At 32.9% G+C, this 16156-nt stretch overlaps 3 protein-coding genes across 9 annotated transcripts; 2 read left to right on the forward strand and 1 right to left on the reverse strand.

Annotated features, from left to right (window-relative positions):
* The first annotated feature begins 736 nt into the window (after positions 1-736).
* Positions 737-3616, forward strand: LOC106371438. 7 transcript variants are annotated; one of them, XM_048741132.1, is made up of 11 exons: positions 737-963; positions 1055-1211; positions 1309-1400; positions 1437-1582; positions 1698-1788; positions 1882-2006; positions 2075-2274; positions 2357-2514; positions 2825-2939; positions 3018-3203; positions 3277-3616. In XM_048741132.1, exons 2-11 carry the CDS (start codon positions 1062-1064, stop codon positions 3454-3456), a joined length of 1443 nt encoding a protein of 480 aa, XP_048597089.1. In that variant the 5' UTR covers positions 737-963; positions 1055-1061; the 3' UTR covers positions 3457-3616. The 7 variants fall into 7 exon arrangements, with proteins under 7 accessions (XP_048597089.1, XP_048597084.1, XP_048597086.1 ...); XM_048741127.1 differs by having other exon boundaries at positions 1309-1582; XM_048741129.1 differs by having other exon boundaries at positions 1309-1567.
* A 229-nt stretch (positions 3617-3845) lies between these two features.
* LOC125578441 (variant surface antigen E-like) lies at positions 3846-8757 on the forward strand. Its single transcript, XM_048741133.1, has 2 exons — positions 3846-7182; positions 7269-8757. Exons 1-2 carry the CDS (start codon positions 6534-6536, stop codon positions 7511-7513), a joined length of 894 nt encoding a protein of 297 aa, XP_048597090.1. The 5' UTR covers positions 3846-6533; the 3' UTR covers positions 7514-8757.
* Positions 8758-14044: 5287 nt separating this feature from the next.
* LOC106413195 lies at positions 14045-15569 on the reverse strand. The gene is made up of 5 exons (XM_048740529.1): positions 15357-15569; positions 15052-15255; positions 14406-14621; positions 14154-14246; positions 14045-14074 (listed from the first exon to the last, which is right to left on the reverse strand). Exons 1-5 carry the CDS (start codon positions 15567-15569, stop codon positions 14045-14047), a joined length of 756 nt encoding a protein of 251 aa, XP_048596486.1.
* Between the last annotated feature and the right edge of the window lie 587 nt (positions 15570-16156).

Genomic DNA, 16156 nt, shown 5'->3' on the forward strand with positions numbered 1-16156 from the left:
AACTATATCAAAACTGAAATGAAAATCAAATAGAAAAAAATATAAATCATTATATTTTCCTTAATTTTTAATCTAATAATTTTATATTTTTTGACAAAAAAAGAATTGTTAGTGGTCTTTTCAATTCAAGACCAACAAAATTTAATAAAACTTAAAATATAATTTTAGATTAAAAAGATTACATTTATTATTTCCAGTAAAAAATAAAATTTCAAATATTTTATAAAATTAAAATATATTTTGAGATAAAATAGTTTTAGTGTAAAATCACCCGCCCGTAGGGCGGACCAACCCCTAGTATGTATTAATCAATAACCACATTTGAAAACATGGCAAGAGAGATTATTAACCAATAGCCACACCTCACTTGACTTTTTCAGGTGGTTTTGGACACCAATGAATATCAGCTATTGTAATGGAATATACTACTGGAGATGAACTATTTGAGCATATATGTAGCCCTGGGAGATTCAGGGAGGATGACGTGAGCTTGACATTTATAGATAAGACTTTATATATTAATTGTTCATATATATCATTAATTTCAGAAGAGAGTTATATATTGTCTAAAGTAGTTTTAGCGAAAAGGAATAGGAATTTAAGTAGATATTTTATCTGTAGTAGTCAGCATAGGAAACAAATCTATATATATATAAAATTGTTTGGTTCACTCCTGGAGTGTCCACGTGGAAACTCAATTGATATAGGGTCGACACGTGTCTCTGCCTCTGCCCAAACCGTGCGTGTTTTATTTTTTCACGTGAAAACTCAATTCATATGCGAGTTGTTTTGGGCTTCGTTTAACAGGCCCGTAAATGCGGTGAAAAGGAACCCTAGATCGCGTTCTCATCGTCGCCTCCGTCGTGGCTTTACGTTTCCGGTAACGGTTCAGGAGAGACTTTACTCCCATTGATTGTTCCCTCCACGACGTGTCTTCAATGCGATCCTTGCGTCACAGAGGCGGTGAGTTTTTTTTGTATAAATAGATGTCAGATCTCTCATCCTCAACTCATCAAATCTTTGTTGCTTATTACTTATATAGATTCTGCTTTAGTTTTATCATGTCTACTCCGAGAGTTTTCTTCTCAGACCTCAAGTCCGGCAAGTGCTCATCCGCTGTTGAGGCCCGGCTTCTGCGATTCTGGGAGGCGAAGAATGTCAAACGCGGTGGAGAGCTGATGTGGGTCGACATGATCTTGATTGATGTCAATGTGAGTTATTTTCGTACATGATTACTCCGATTAACCTCTTCGTGTTTGGTTTTTTTTTTCCTAAAGTTTAATAAAAAAAAAGTTCTTCATGTATTAGGCGACAATGATGCAGGCCACCATCTATGCTAACCGTCTTTCAAGGTTCCGTTCCAAACTCGCCGCCGGAACGATGTACACCATCTCTGGATTCGATGTGGCTCGATGTGCTCAGAATTTCAGGCTTACCGACTCCCCTCTGATGATACGGTTCAATGATTCCACCGCCTTTGATGAGCTAGCCGAGCCGGTTAGTCCATTACCTGAAGAAGGATTCCGGTTCCGTGATCAGTCTGAATTGATTGGTCTAGCCAACACGAGTACACAGCTACCATGTTGAGTTAGATTAGTTCGATTAATCATATATTATTTAATTTTTGTTTATAAATTGTAAATATTAATGAATGGTTAACCATATGGTCTACTGAGATATTCCTTGGCCTTGCACAGACATTGTAGGTGCAATCACTGCAGTGAAGAGTAATGTGAGTGATACTCCTGGAGAAAAGAGTCGTCTCATGGCAACTATCAAACTGGATAAGTACACCTTTTTTTTTTTATTGCTTAGATGAGTTTCCATGCGTTCCTACCGTTTTTTATATGATTTTTATTGATGTGAAATACATAATTACAGGGATTCAACCGTCACTTTAAGTCTCTTTGAAAGTCAAGCTGAGGCTTTTCACAAAAGGCTTGAGGATATGCATGGTGACCCCAGAGTTGTTGTTGCAACCAGCATTAATCCAAAGATGATTGGAGGTATTGTGGTTTTCATTCTACTTCCTGCTTTATATTTCATGAGATATAAGTTTCTGTTATGATGGTAGGTGGTTTGTTCTTAAATGCGACATCTGGAACCCATGTCTACTTTGACAAGGAGACGAAGCCAGGGGAGGACTACTTCTATAAATTGGTCGCCAGGGACAATGGAGTCCCATCTGCAGCACCACTGCTGAAAGGATATGCAAAGGTGGAGACCTTGACCATATCAGAACTTATAAGTTTTGTCGCCTCTGCTCAACCACAGGTACCATATGCAGATATGATTTTAAAAAAAATTCTGTTTGGATTCTTTACTTAGTATGTAGAGTATAATAAACAATCTGCAGGACATTGACTTTGTCTGCACCGGGAGAGTGGTTCGACTCGACGTGGACAAGGGATGGTGTTATGTTGCATGCGCTAAATGCAGTAAGAAATTGCAGCGTACTGTCTCTGCTTTGGAGTGTGTGCGATGTAGTAATCCTAATGCTGTCGGAGTTCTTCGGTATGTATTGGATACATTGTGTTTTCTTAACCTACACGTAAAAGACTGAAAACGATCTTTAGATTAAAAAGACTGAAAACGATCTTAACCTACATTGTGTTATATAGATTCGTTTAATAATGTAAAAAAACCAGTTAGTGCTTTTTAGATTAAAAAGAAAAAAAAAGATTCATATACACATATTTACATGTGTATCCTTATGATCGGTTTGCTCGGTTATATATATAGATATAGATACATAATCACATGCGTGTAGATTAGCTGGTCTTGAAATTGAATATTTGATCCTCTTTTCTGTAAACTTCCACAGTTATCGTCTGGAGTTGGCAATCGCTGATAGCACTGCTGAAGGTACATTCGTGTGTTTTGATGGTGTGATGACTAAGCTGCATAATCTCCGAGCAAGTGAGGCCGGTCAGATGTTGGTAAGATATGTGTATGTTTTTAAAAGCGTTATTCAAAATAAATGATAGCATGCCTGATGTTTTCAAACTTTCTAACAGGCGGTAGAAGGAGAGAATCCTGAGGACATGATGGTGCCACCGTTTATCAATGACATGGAAGGAAAAACTCTCACTTTCCAGGTCAGAGTTAGCGCGTTTAACTTCACCGCGCACCATCAGACTTTTACCATCACCCGCATCCTTAAGGAGCACGAGCGTATTCCAGCTCCTGATTTTGTCGTAAGTGTATGGGTGTCATTGCCAGCCTTTTAATAACTATGTACGTGTGTTTGTCTGTAATGCTGGCCATATGTATCAGGGAGGAAACGATGAGGATGATAATAACCTTGGAGGTGGTGGTCATGTTCCAGTCCGCAATGACTCTGGAGAAGGCAGCAGTGGTCCTGATAAGAAGGCTGATGGACCTCCAGCCGATACTGCGGTGGAGAAGAGTTCTCGCTCATCTACCAGTGCAGCCAAGAAAGCTCGTGTTGTTTGAAGTTGAGTACCAGCAGTTATGGTTTCATGTTTCGAGTTGGAAAATTTCTTATCGTCTTACGTTCGCGACCTTTATTGTCTTTGTTTCAGTTTGCTCATTTCCCTTCATCTAAAACTCTGTTTCAGTCAGTTTGATGTTAATAAATAACTATTTTTAATCATTAAGTCATATACAGTAGTTTAGTATCTTTCTAATGAAATAAAAAGTGAAAATTAATTAGCAATCATGATCACATCATTGTTTGGTTATTATGAACGTATCATTTGGTTTAAGTACACATGTATACCGACCAATAAAATTGATTCACACTCTTATTTGTATAACTAAGTTGGAGTTTTAGATTTATTAGAATTTTAGTTGTCCGTAGTTGGTCATAATTCGTTATTAATTGGGAGTTGATTGTATGGATAATTCGATCCGGTTTCATATATTATATTTTAATCTTATTACTTAAAATATCTAGCCACCTGGGATTAAACCGATAAAAGTATGTAAGGAGTCTATAATGAATTTACAAACATATTAGGTTGGGATCCTATTGGGCTGTGTTGGATTAAAATCCGTTAATGATACTCCTCTGAGCTTTGGGTTTGTGACGTTAATATAGAAAAGGAAAGAATAAATTTGGTACTCTATAAATTACGCTAGAGTAATTATCAGACAATCAGTTTACTAATTAGTTAACATACATACTCCCAGATGTATTCATCTCTTTGCTTTACATGATCGTACCAAAGGAATGAGGCACATCAAGCTCTCAGCAACAAAAAACTATAAGAAAGGTAAGTATCTGTACGCACTACTTAAGCTACTCGCAGGTGACCATGTTGAAGGGATGAATCTTCTGGACGTTCATAAATGGAGAAGCAACACCTATGTGGTTGATAAGCTGTGGAAGCAAGTTAAGAGATCGTTGCATGAAGTTCCAATCATAAAGAACAGTTTCTATGGCACGAACATGATTCTTATAATGCCACCAAGAGCTTGCGAACTCAACAAACTTGAGGATAGATGCAGTAAGTGCTTCTATTATAAAGAGATGGCGAAGTTTATGGAGTTAGTGCACCGTGGCTAACAACTCTCCTAAATTCACCCTTTATTAGTATTTTCCATTACGATGCATGTTTCAATTACTACCTCTTTTGTTTTCCTTTTTCCTGCATTGTATGCATTGTTTCATGTTTACTTTAAAGAAATTATGATAGCTGCTAATTCCATATCTATTAGACTATATTTTAATTCTGTTTTACATATGCACATTCAGTTATTCATATTAAAATTCTACGATATCATAAAAGTTAATTTTACTTCTACATAATTATCAATGACTCGAAACTTGTGGCACAAGTTAACATTTCAATGATTTGGGCTACTAATAACCCATACTAATAAACCGATAACTATTGGGCCTAGAATATTAACAATATATTTACCGTTCGGAAATCTACGGAAGTTATAGTTTCATCATGATGTATACTAATTCACTCAGACAAATAAAAGATACCACCACTACAGTATTTTGTTACAAACACAATATTAAACTTCGCCTTAGTTACCCAAAATGCAAATTCGAAAATCATATATTAAAGTTAGCGTACTCCACTGTCCATCCACAAAGTATGGAATTCAACCTTTAATTATTTCTTGCACATTATAATCAGAACAACCAGTAAAATAATACCATTAGTATAATTAAAAATATATAAAAAAAATTAAATATGAGATCCCGCCCGTAGGGCGGACCGACCCTAGTGAGGTATATTATAATTTTTTGATCATTTGTAGCTTTCTTAATTTAAGTCTCAAACTTTTGTACTCATATTTTCTTGCTAGACAAGATAATTTTTCAAGAAGATTATATCAAGAGCCAGCTATTACCATGATGTAGTAAGAAATGACTTACGAAGTTCTTCTTAACTCTCGCAGACGTACTAAGCTTTGTTTATCATTCCTGTAGTCACATTATTTTTCCTCATACTCATAGCCAATACACCAGTGTTAAGAGGAAACTGAAAATATATCACTTTGCTTATAATCAAGGTCAGCTGCAAACATATATGCCTTCGGGCTTTCCATTTTGGTGAAAAGAGTTGTGTTTAGGATAAGGGTAATATTACCTTAATTAAAACTCATCTATGGGAACTTCATTCTCTGTGTAACCAAAACTCTTTATAATTAATCAACTCCGTATAACCACAAAATAAAAACAACAAATCATTGACAGAGTCTGGAATTTTCAGATTAAGCTAAAAATCAAAAAGAACATAAAAAGTTGGTTGTTTATAAACACCTCTGAACTAAAAAAAATAAACAAACCTTAAAAATTTGTTGTTTATACGATCCATCAATAAAAATATTTTGAACAATTTGTAAATATATTAGAACGAGCTTTTAATGTTCTGGTTTATTCGTTTAGAAGCCATAACAACACAAGTTTTTCTCCTCACTCAAATAACAAACCTAGAAATCACAGAATCAAACGTTATATATATACATATTACAACTATTAATTATAAGAAATATATAGAATTAATAAATATAAGAAAGTAAAACACTATTAAAATAAAGGAAAATGATTAAACAATTTACACATACTGTCAATATTTTAAACTTGACTTGGACACTGAACCAGATTATTTTCAGAGTCTCCCGATCATTGGATCGACTGTTGTTAAACCATAGATCAATAAATTAATAAATTTTATCAAATAATTATATATTAATATCACTTTTACCATTAAAATTATTTAACTAACTTATTAATATCGAATTAGGACTTTGGCCAAAAATTAAGATAAGAAATAAATGAATAACGATTATGGCATATATTACGAAATATACGTATCATATGGCATATACTACGAAAGAAAAAACAAGAAAAAAAAAGTTTGAAGAAACATGAGATCCTTGTTGGAAAAGGATTTTTTGTTTTCTCCAATATATATTAGGAATTGGTTTAATGATGCCGACCCTCGGTATTCTTATAAATACATACACTTATAACCCTCGAAGAAAGCATCCCAATTACAAAATCACAAATTGCTCAAAATCAAAAGCACGTAAGAAGAAGAGAAAAGATGTCGCTGTCTTTTTCACAAACGAAGTTACTGGTAATACTTGTGGCCTTTGCATGCGTCTTCTCATCAGGCTCAGAGGCATGGAGCTGGAGTTGGAGCTCCGGTTCAGGCTCAGGCTCGGGTTGGGAATCCCACGGCTCAGGCGGATCAGCCTCAGGTTCGGGTACAAACCCTGATGGTTCGCACTGGAGTTGGAAGTGGGACACACGGTCAGGCTGGAGATGGAGGTCAGACTCACACCATCCGAAGCCAGGCTCATCGAACCATAACGTTACGAAGCCTGAAGGCTCATCGAACCATAACGTTACGAAGCCTGAAGGCTCATCAAATCATAACGTTACGAAGCCAGGCTCATCGAACCATAACGTTACGAAGCCTGAAGGCTCATCAAATCATAACGTTACTAAGCCAGGCTCATCGAACCATAACGTTACGAAGCCAGGCTCATCGCACCATAACCATAATGAAACGAAGCCAGGCTCATCAAAACATAACGATTCGAGGTCAGGCTCAGACGATAACGATTCAAGGAACCCGGTCTTTGCAACACCAAGAGAGGTCGTAGTGGGAGGATCACGTGGATGGAACTACGGGGTGGATCTTGAAGAATGGGCTTCCAAGACTACTTTCCATGTCGGCGATGTTCTTGGTAAGTATATATTGTCTATTTTCTTGTATCTTTAGATGATTTTATAAATAGTTTTTTTGGCTAAAATTCTTGTTGATTATTTGCAGTTTTCGAGTACAACAATATGACAAACCGAAGACATGACGTGTACTTGCAAACAAATCTGTGGAGTTACAGGACCTGCAACTTCGAAAGTAGAAATAAGATTGCTTCATCGGAGGAGAATGGATCTAAAGAGAGCTTCAAATTTACTCTTGCAATGTCACAGCCTTACTCTTTTGCATGCGGAGAGGATAACGGCTATTATTGCCGTACCTATAACATGAAGTTCAGCGTTCTCCCAGGCGCCTGAGTCCTCTCGTCTTTCCGACTCAACCCTTTTGCCTCTTTTGCTTTTTTTTTCTTAATGCAATATTATTATTAGAGTTGCTATTTTTTATTAGTTAAGGTTTTCTTATTACATAAAGATTTTGAAGAGTTAATAACTAGATGACTTCTCACTTAAATATTACTTGCGGTAAGTAAGTTTTGTACATAATTAAAATTTATAGAAAAATCGATAAATCACATTTGTTGATAAAAACTCAACAAAATAAGATTAATTTCAAGACATTTTGAAATATATGTGATGATCGGTTGGGATTCAACTTTATACTTTAGCTTTATTTATTTTAAATGACTAATCTTAACCAAATGATTATTTTAAAAGTTAAAGCCTAGCTACATCATCTACAACTTTTTTTGTTCATGTTTTTTTTTTTCAAAAACAACAATTAAAGTGATTTAAATTAAAAGTTGTAATATTTTTTACAGCAAAACAACATAGAAATACAAGATAAAAAAAACAAAGACTAAATCTTACATCCAAACTTCTAAATATATAGTCCAACCTTTTTTGGTTCCTCTCGTTTCAAAAGAATAATTTGGTTACAGTAAGAGCAAAGTAGCCACTAGTTGTTTGACAAAGAAAAATTGACAGAAAGCAGTAAGTAGCCTAACTATTACCGAGTTCGTCGGGACATTGTATCACTCTAAGTCCAAGTGTCTAGCAATAATTTGATTTCTATCCAGCAACCTGATTCTAAACCTCACGTTTTCCACGTTGGGTTAGTACCTAAGATATTTTGGACCCAATACGAAATTAAAAATAAGGCTTTTGAATGATACATAAAAATTTTGATTTATAAAAACTTAAATTTATGGTAAAAATTACAATATCCTCAAAACTAATTAAACTTTATCAGTTTAGAAAGCTATTTCTTTTTTTGCATTTTTGCTGCAAAATCTTCCATCGAACTTTCATAGTTAAAGTTTTTATCATATTTTTTTCAATCGACAATATAACCAAACATTTTAAGCTAAAAGATAATTATTAATGTTTTGAAACTCAGTAAAAGAAGCGTGAAAGACAAATGAATTGAAAAGCAAGTAAAATTTAACTTAGATAAAAGGATATATCCGTTATATATTAAAAAATATTTGCAATAAATGTTTCACATTTGTAATATAGTATCATTGTGATGTGGCAGACTCACAATCATTTAAATATTAAAGTGCTGACATGTCGTTTACAAAAAAAATTTCAGACCAAAATTGGTTTCACACCAAATGTGAAAATATTTATTATAGTGTCTAAATATTCATCTAGCGTGTCATTACCTTGGGATTGAAACTCTAATATGTTTATTATCATCGACATGAACTCGATGAAATATCATCATCAAAAAAAGCTTAAACATGTACTGGATGAAACATGATCATCAAAATATGTTTTCTGAAAAATAATATGTAAGAAATTGCAAGTGTTTTTCATAATTGAAACGGGTAGTGAAATCAAAAGTAAAACGAGAGATTTTAATTAAAACTGTATCCAAAATTCAAGAAATAAAACAGGAATGATAGAAGCAGATAGCCTTCACTCCCCATCAAATGAGAATTGCTTTAATAGGTTCCTATGAAGATGTTGTTGTCGTCTTTTCATGGACGGCACTCATATCCCAACATGTTTCCTGCAATCAGCATCCTAGAAATTGTTTAAAATAGGTAGCTAGTGAACAATTGTTATCACAAGAGAGGCATGTGAAGGATGAGACCTCTTTCACGAGCTTCTTAGCACAGCTAGCGCAGCCAATATAACACCATCCTTTTTCAGTCTGGATACCAGTTACTTTGGCAGTATAGAGGAAATCGATCACGTAAAATCAGCAAGTTGTGTTAAACAATAAAGTGTGACTTTTGGCAGATTGATTGAATATATTTCGTTCTATTACCTGAGGGTCAGCTGAGAGGACATATTGGTTAAGCTCAGAGATAGTGAGGGCTTCTAACTTCTGAGCGTGAATCAGCTTTGATGAAGAGGATGTTTGATTTGAGCCATCTCCAAACAACCTTAACAGATGGTTATGTTGGGTGAGGAAAAAACTAAATCGAAAAGTATCTATAATATTCATAGGCGAGTTACTTACTGTGTATAGCGTTCTTTGCCTGCATCTGTCTCAGAGTCAAAGTAGATGTGGGTCCCAGAAGTCCCATTGAGGAATAATCGACCTGTGTAGAGGAAATCTAATTCAAATGCTAGATGGTTTCTTAGAGAACAAAATAGACACTTTGCAAGTGAGAGCATTTAAAATAATAGATTGAGTTAATATTTCTCTTTGCCTTGCTATAAATTAATATTACACTAAAAACAACATTTTGGGGTTAATCTAATAAATAAAGCCATCACAGCAGCATGTTACAACATTTTCAACTCATTGTTAATTTTTTATTCTAAATAGTATAATAGACAAATGAATATTCCAGTCCACTTCTATTTATTTTATGAAATAGAGATTGCTATTTTCATCTATATTCAGATAAACAAATAACATTGATCTACTATAAAAGCATGTTAAAGAAAATATTCCCTTAACTTTTTCTTTTATTGCAATGACTAAAAATAAATACTTTTAGAGAAATATAATTATTTTTATAAGTATAATCATATTTTTATTTACATAATATTTTTGAATTATGGCAGTAGAGTAAAGTCAATTCAATATAACTAACCTCCAACAACCTTGGGGTTGATGCTAGTGATCAAGACAAATTTTGGTTCACCCCCGTAGCTTGTCATCTTCTCAGCGCGAAACCTAAACCGTCAAACAGGCTAACACATACATTCACACGTTCCTGTTTTCATTCAATAGTAAGATTATTTATTCAGTTTACGTTAAGAAATACAGTCAAAAACGTTAATTTACAAGTTTTTTTTAACCTAAGATATAGCCATTGCCGAATATATACAAAAATTAGCTAGTATAGTACTAAAAATCAGGATATTAAGAGAAAGAACATTGTTAATAATAATTTGAGGACTTTTGTCCGGTTATATTGCGATGATAAATAATCTAAATCAAAAAGCGATCAGATGAGATGTGACAACCATTTTCTATAGTATGGAAAGGGAGAAGGGAAGGAATCAGTAAATTTGTTATATTAAACACCTCTTATAAGTAGAGTAAAGTCAATTCAATATAACTAACCTCCAACAACCTTGGGGTTGATGCTAGTGATCAAGACAAATTTTGGTTCACCCCCGTAGCTTGTCATCTTCTCAGCGCGAAACCTAAACCGTCAAACAGGCTAACACATACATTCACATGTTCCTGTTTTCATTCAATAGTAAGATTATTCATTCAGTTTACGTTAAGAAATACAGTCAAAAACGTTAATTTACAAGTTTTTTTTAACCTAAGATATAGCCATTGCCGAATATATACAAAAATTAGCTAGTATAGTACTAAAAATCAGGATATTAAGCAGAAAGAACATTGTTAATAATAATTTGAGGACTTTTGTCCGGTTATATTGCGATGATAAATAATCTAAATCAAAAAGCGATCAGATGAGATGTGACAACCATTTTCTATAGTATGGAAAGGGAGAAGGGAAGGAATCAGTAAATTTGTTATATTAAACACCTCTTATAAGCTTCATACACGACAGCATTGTGATAAAAGTAGAAAGTCATCTAAAGGTCTTATATCTTTTGATAATTTGATTCATATAGAAGGCACAAGATGAAAACTTATTAAAGTGTTAAAATCAGTTTTAGCTGGATATATCCTAAGAATACAATTTCTGAGTGTGAAGCTTGGCATACTACTAGTAAGCAACTGGCAGAAAACTGCAAGGGAATATCACTAAATAACTACCAGAATTCTACAAGAAGAAACTAAAACCCTCTATTCTTTGATGATGCTTTTCTACATTTTGGGAAAATGTTCTCTTTTGTCACTATCGGTTTGGCGTTCCTATTTTCTTTCCATATTTACAATACATGTTGATGTTTTTTTGAAACGCTTTGTTTTGTTGATAATGATTTGCAATCCATTACATCATCAAAGAAAAAATACCACAAGATAAAAATGAGAAACTAATGGTCTTTCTGCATCGGAAACTAGCAAGGATAAACATTAATGATGACACATTAGCAAAACTAAACCGATCTTATTTTGAAATAAGATAAAGTAGATGTTTTCGTTCCAGCAGTAGCAGACGGACTTCTAATATCTTTAACAAAATCAAAACAAAAAATTTCATAGTGTAGATAAGTCTTCTTCTTCAATTGCCTTTATCAATTTGGTTCCAAGTTAGCTTTTGTTAAGCTACCATTGACCAAATTTGAAATGCAAAGTACAATAAGCGATCTGAAAAGATGGACGTAGGTGGAGACCGATGCAAGCTTCTCTTCTAAATCATGAGATTTGAGTCTTTATTCCAGGAACTCGTTTTCTATAGGGGAGGAGACGAGATGCCATACACCAAGCAAGAAATCATACAACCACACAAAATAACAAAGCCTCACACCACCATAGTCACAAGAAATCAACACCTCTAAAACAGAAGGTGGACTTACTAATGTTAAATCCCAACATCACTTGATACAAGGCAGAATTCTACATAAGTTTTTGCATCTAAATATATACATAATTAATATTTTGGGATCCCGTATTTTATTTGAAACAAAAAATGTTACAAGAATATAAGAATAGAAGAAAATATGAAAATTTTAAAAATAGGCTATGAAAACTATATAGTGATGAATTAAATTATTGTAGCAAAAAGTAAAAACTCACATACATTTTAGTTATATTATATATAATATTATTATTTTAATAAATTCAGTTACGTTACTATTAGTTTAAATTTTGTAATAAAAATGAAAATAATATCCGCGTATCCGCGCGAGTTAGAATCTAGTTTTTTTTTAAACACTAACTTTATGTTGAGTTTACATAATCATTATGCATTTCAGAAGTTATAAATTCGGAACACAGTAATGAAATTTAAAAGAGACATTGTCTTCAATCTGATGCTTCGCCAATTTATCTGCCACTTTGTTGCCTCACTACAAGAAAATGACTAGTTTACATCATTTATTTTATATATTTGCATTAGTTATAAACCATGTTTGAAACTACGCTAGGCGTAACGCGTGCGGTCGAGCAGCGCCTAGCGCGTAATCAATTAATCGGAAATTATACGGGGATTAATCGGGGAGTTATTTTAGGGCTTTATATAGATATAAGGGTTATATATTTAAATATGTTCAATACTAACGTAATTGTACCGTGGTCTAGTGGTTGTAGCTACCTTATTACTTTGTCACAACCCGGATTCGAGTTGACCTGTGTCCCATTTCTCTATTTTTCTAGGAATTAGGTTAAAAATAGTAAATGACAGAATTGTCCTTGTCTTCTACCTTCTTCCTCTGAAACTGTAGCCGTTTTTTTGTTTTTCTTTTTACGATTTCAGCCTTGTTTCATGCTAATCTTGTAAGTTTTGGTCTAAATAACAGAAATCTATAATTTAAAATATGATATCAAGTTGCAAATCTATAAAACAATGAACTTGAATTTTTTTTCCGATTCACTGAGCGATTCATGCCAAATCGCGGCGGTCACTGCCCGTTTCACGTTTTTCCGGCGATTACGCGGGCGCGGAGAGCGTATTTTAGAACATGGGTTATAAATGATGTAAAAAACTTTTACATCAGTTAAATAAATGACTCTGAAAGTGGTGATGCAAATAATTTACATCATTTTAATCAAAACTGATACAATAAAATTATATATTTACATCAATTATTTTAAATGATTTTAAAATGTGTCATTTGTAAGAAAATGATGTTAACTTTAAGATCAGTTATGCGAAATGATTTTAGTATTAGTATAAATTAGAAAAACTGATTTGAATTGTTAAATCATTTATTATAAACTGATGTAACAGTAACATCAATTCTTAGAAATGATATTAGTAATTGTATCATTTATAACAAGCGTTTTTAAATAATATATCATTTTAAACAATTGATGTTAACCTTAAATCATTTTTTTAAAAGTGATTTTAATAATTATATCATTTAAAGCAAGTGATTTAAAGTATTATTATCATTTTACGTATTGATGTTAAATTTATATCAGTTTTAAGAAGTGATTTTTATAATTGTATCATTTACAATTTAGTGATTTAAATTTCTATCATCATTTTTATATAATTGATGCTAAATCTATATCAGTTTTCATAAATGATTATAATATATTTCACTTATATATAAATGATACAAATATTATGTTTATTTACATATTTATGATTTATATTAATATTAATATAAACGAATTTTTGTTTTGTTATTAAATTTAAAATATATATATAAAAATGCAGGAAATTAATTAAATGAATAAAACCTGATTTAGATAATAAATAAAGTATTAGAAATCAAATCAACTAATCCATCATGCAAATTCATAAAAATAAAATAAATTGAAAGTTACTGAAAATATTATTAAACTAATGTTGATGAAGATCACTGCCATTGCTTCCAACGTCTGAGTCTTAATTAGTCTCTAACAGCATCATCACTCCGTTCCTGAAATAGAATTATACAACAAATCAGTTAATATTTTGAATAACTATTGATTATAAAACTAAAATTAATTATAATTTACCTGATTTGGATTTGGTGGAGATGGTACGTTGGCAAAAGCTGGGTTTGGTATGTTAGCAAAAGCTACAGCAAAACTTGAAGCCCATACTCTTGCCTAAATAATTACTTCAGCATATATTAGTTTACATATATCAAAAGTATAAAAATACAATTAACTTATAAAATATATTATTACCTGTTCACCGGTTGAAGTACCAATTACTTGTTAGATGAATGTAGTCATTCCCTTGACTTGATCTGATAATTCTTTCACTTGTGACTTCAGTTCAATAACCATTTCTGAATTCTCTATCTCTTGTCTCGTAACAGGTGAATGGTTCACTAATTTTGAAGGTGTAGGTTCACGACCAACACACCGTACTCGTCCTGGACGCTCTGGACCAAAAACTTGTGCATATTCATCATCCAAATTAGCAATAGCATTGTTTGTCACATGTGACTTTTGGCCCAACAACGTCGTAAGTTTTTCCTAAACCACAAATGAAGAATAAATATCAAGTAGAATTAACATACAAACCAATGATAATATTGACTGAAACTAACCGCCCGTGTTTTTGCTTCTTCACATACAAAGCTTCCATTAGGTTTTGTACGAGTCTCGATAAAAAAATTTGCTCGACATGGTCGTTTTCCAGTCTTGATTGTCTTTGTAACATGCATAAATATATATAATATTAGTATAGTAAAGTAGTTTATATCAATATAATAAACTAACTTTACATTACTTACAATATCATTTCTTTTCTTTGAAAAACTTTTTCTCCCACATACATGAGGCATGATATTTTTCTTTTGGCTTTCTGTATTCCTCTCTTGCATTTTCTATAATCTCACATACAAAAATATTGCTTGTATTTGATATAGAACTATGTATAAATATATAACAAATAAAACTGTACCTTCCACTTTTCAGTGAATCTCATGTGAACGAAATGACCCCATTGATTTTCAGGAACATTTTCTGGTCGATTGAGCAATGTCTCACTTAGACTGTCTCGCTTGTATTCTTTCCAAAGACGTAGTTTGACATCTTTGCATCTGCTACCTAATGCACTCATCACAAACACTTTTCTCGTCAGTGGATCATCAAACCAGAATTTGGACTGAAATAATAAAAACAAACCAAACTATGTTCATCATACGAATATATTATCTTACATCTCAAAGTTAATAATTTATAAAGAGATTAAATGTTATGTATTACCTGTATTACTTCCCAGACTTTAGTTTTTATGTGAGGATTAACCATTCTCCAGTCACTGTAGTTAATGGGTAGCAAATTCACATCATTGCTTAGTTGACCTAACCATGACCCTAGTAGACCTCCCGACTCTCCGATTGGCTGGCCACTAACTTCGTCAAAATGAACAATCACTTTGCTATTTTGAATTTTCCAAACTTCTTTAGATGTTATCATTTTTCCTTCGATTTTCCCAGCAGTATCTTGTTTATAAAAACAAAATATGAGTGTTATCTAATAGGCTAAATTAGCATGAAGTATCTATTTTTTTATGAACGGAGCATATATAAATAATTTTAGCATTGCAACAAAAAAAGCTGATTATCTAGACAAGACATTGTGCAAGAATAAAACATAAGCTATCTTGATAAACTAAGTTAATACGGTATAGCAAATAAATTGACTATAACTGAATCTTCCTTGCCCACACAAATGACGGTGCCGTAGTGACTACGTTTAATAATATGTTCTCTGAATTTCAATTTAAGTTTCTCTACACATTAAAAATATTTGATGACTAAATAACATAACAGTTTTAAGAAAATAAATTTCAAGTAAATGAAAGAAATATTTTTTAGTTATATTACCTATAACTTCTATTTTCCATTTGAAACTTTTGCATTCGGCGGCAAGTGGAGGAGGCATGTCGTATTTGGTGATGCTACAAATCTCGTTCAACAATCACATTGGTCTCTACAGGATCCTTCATGAAGCTTGGCAATTGAAGTTATGTGGTTTATTTATCTTAAGTACTTTAATCTCTC

The sequence above is a fragment of the Brassica napus genome, chromosome A9 (genome assembly GCF_020379485.1).
Source record: "Brassica napus cultivar Da-Ae chromosome A9, Da-Ae, whole genome shotgun sequence".
NCBI lineage: Eukaryota > Viridiplantae > Streptophyta > Magnoliopsida > Brassicales > Brassicaceae > Brassica > Brassica napus.

Excerpts from the sequence above, each read along its gene's own strand:
- LOC106371438 (XM_048741127.1), top strand. The coding sequence starts at position 1,062 with ATGTCTACTCCGAGAGTTTTCTTCTCAGACCTCAAGTCCGGCAAGTGC. Across the intron at positions 1,789-1,881 it reads GCAACTATCAAACTGGATAA|GGATTCAACCGTCACTTTAA; the intron begins GTACACCTTTTT and ends ACATAATTACAG. Across the intron at positions 2,515-2,824 it reads AATGCTGTCGGAGTTCTTCG|TTATCGTCTGGAGTTGGCAA; the intron begins GTATGTATTGGA and ends AAACTTCCACAG.
- LOC125578441 (XM_048741133.1), top strand. The coding sequence starts at position 6,534 with ATGTCGCTGTCTTTTTCACAAACGAAGTTACTGGTAATACTTGTGGCC. Across the intron at positions 7,183-7,268 it reads CCATGTCGGCGATGTTCTTG|TTTTCGAGTACAACAATATG; the intron begins GTAAGTATATAT and ends GATTATTTGCAG.
- LOC106413195 (XM_048740529.1), bottom strand. The coding sequence starts at position 15,569 with ATGATAACATCTAAAGAAGTTTGGAAAATTCAAAATAGCAAAGTGATT. Across the intron at positions 14,622-15,051 it reads GATTCACTGAAAAGTGGAAG|GAAAAACTTACGACGTTGTT; the intron begins GTACAGTTTTAT and ends TTTGTGGTTTAG. Across the intron at positions 14,075-14,153 it reads CTCCACCAAATCCAAATCAG|GAACGGAGTGATGATGCTGT; the intron begins GTAAATTATAAT and ends ATTCTATTTCAG.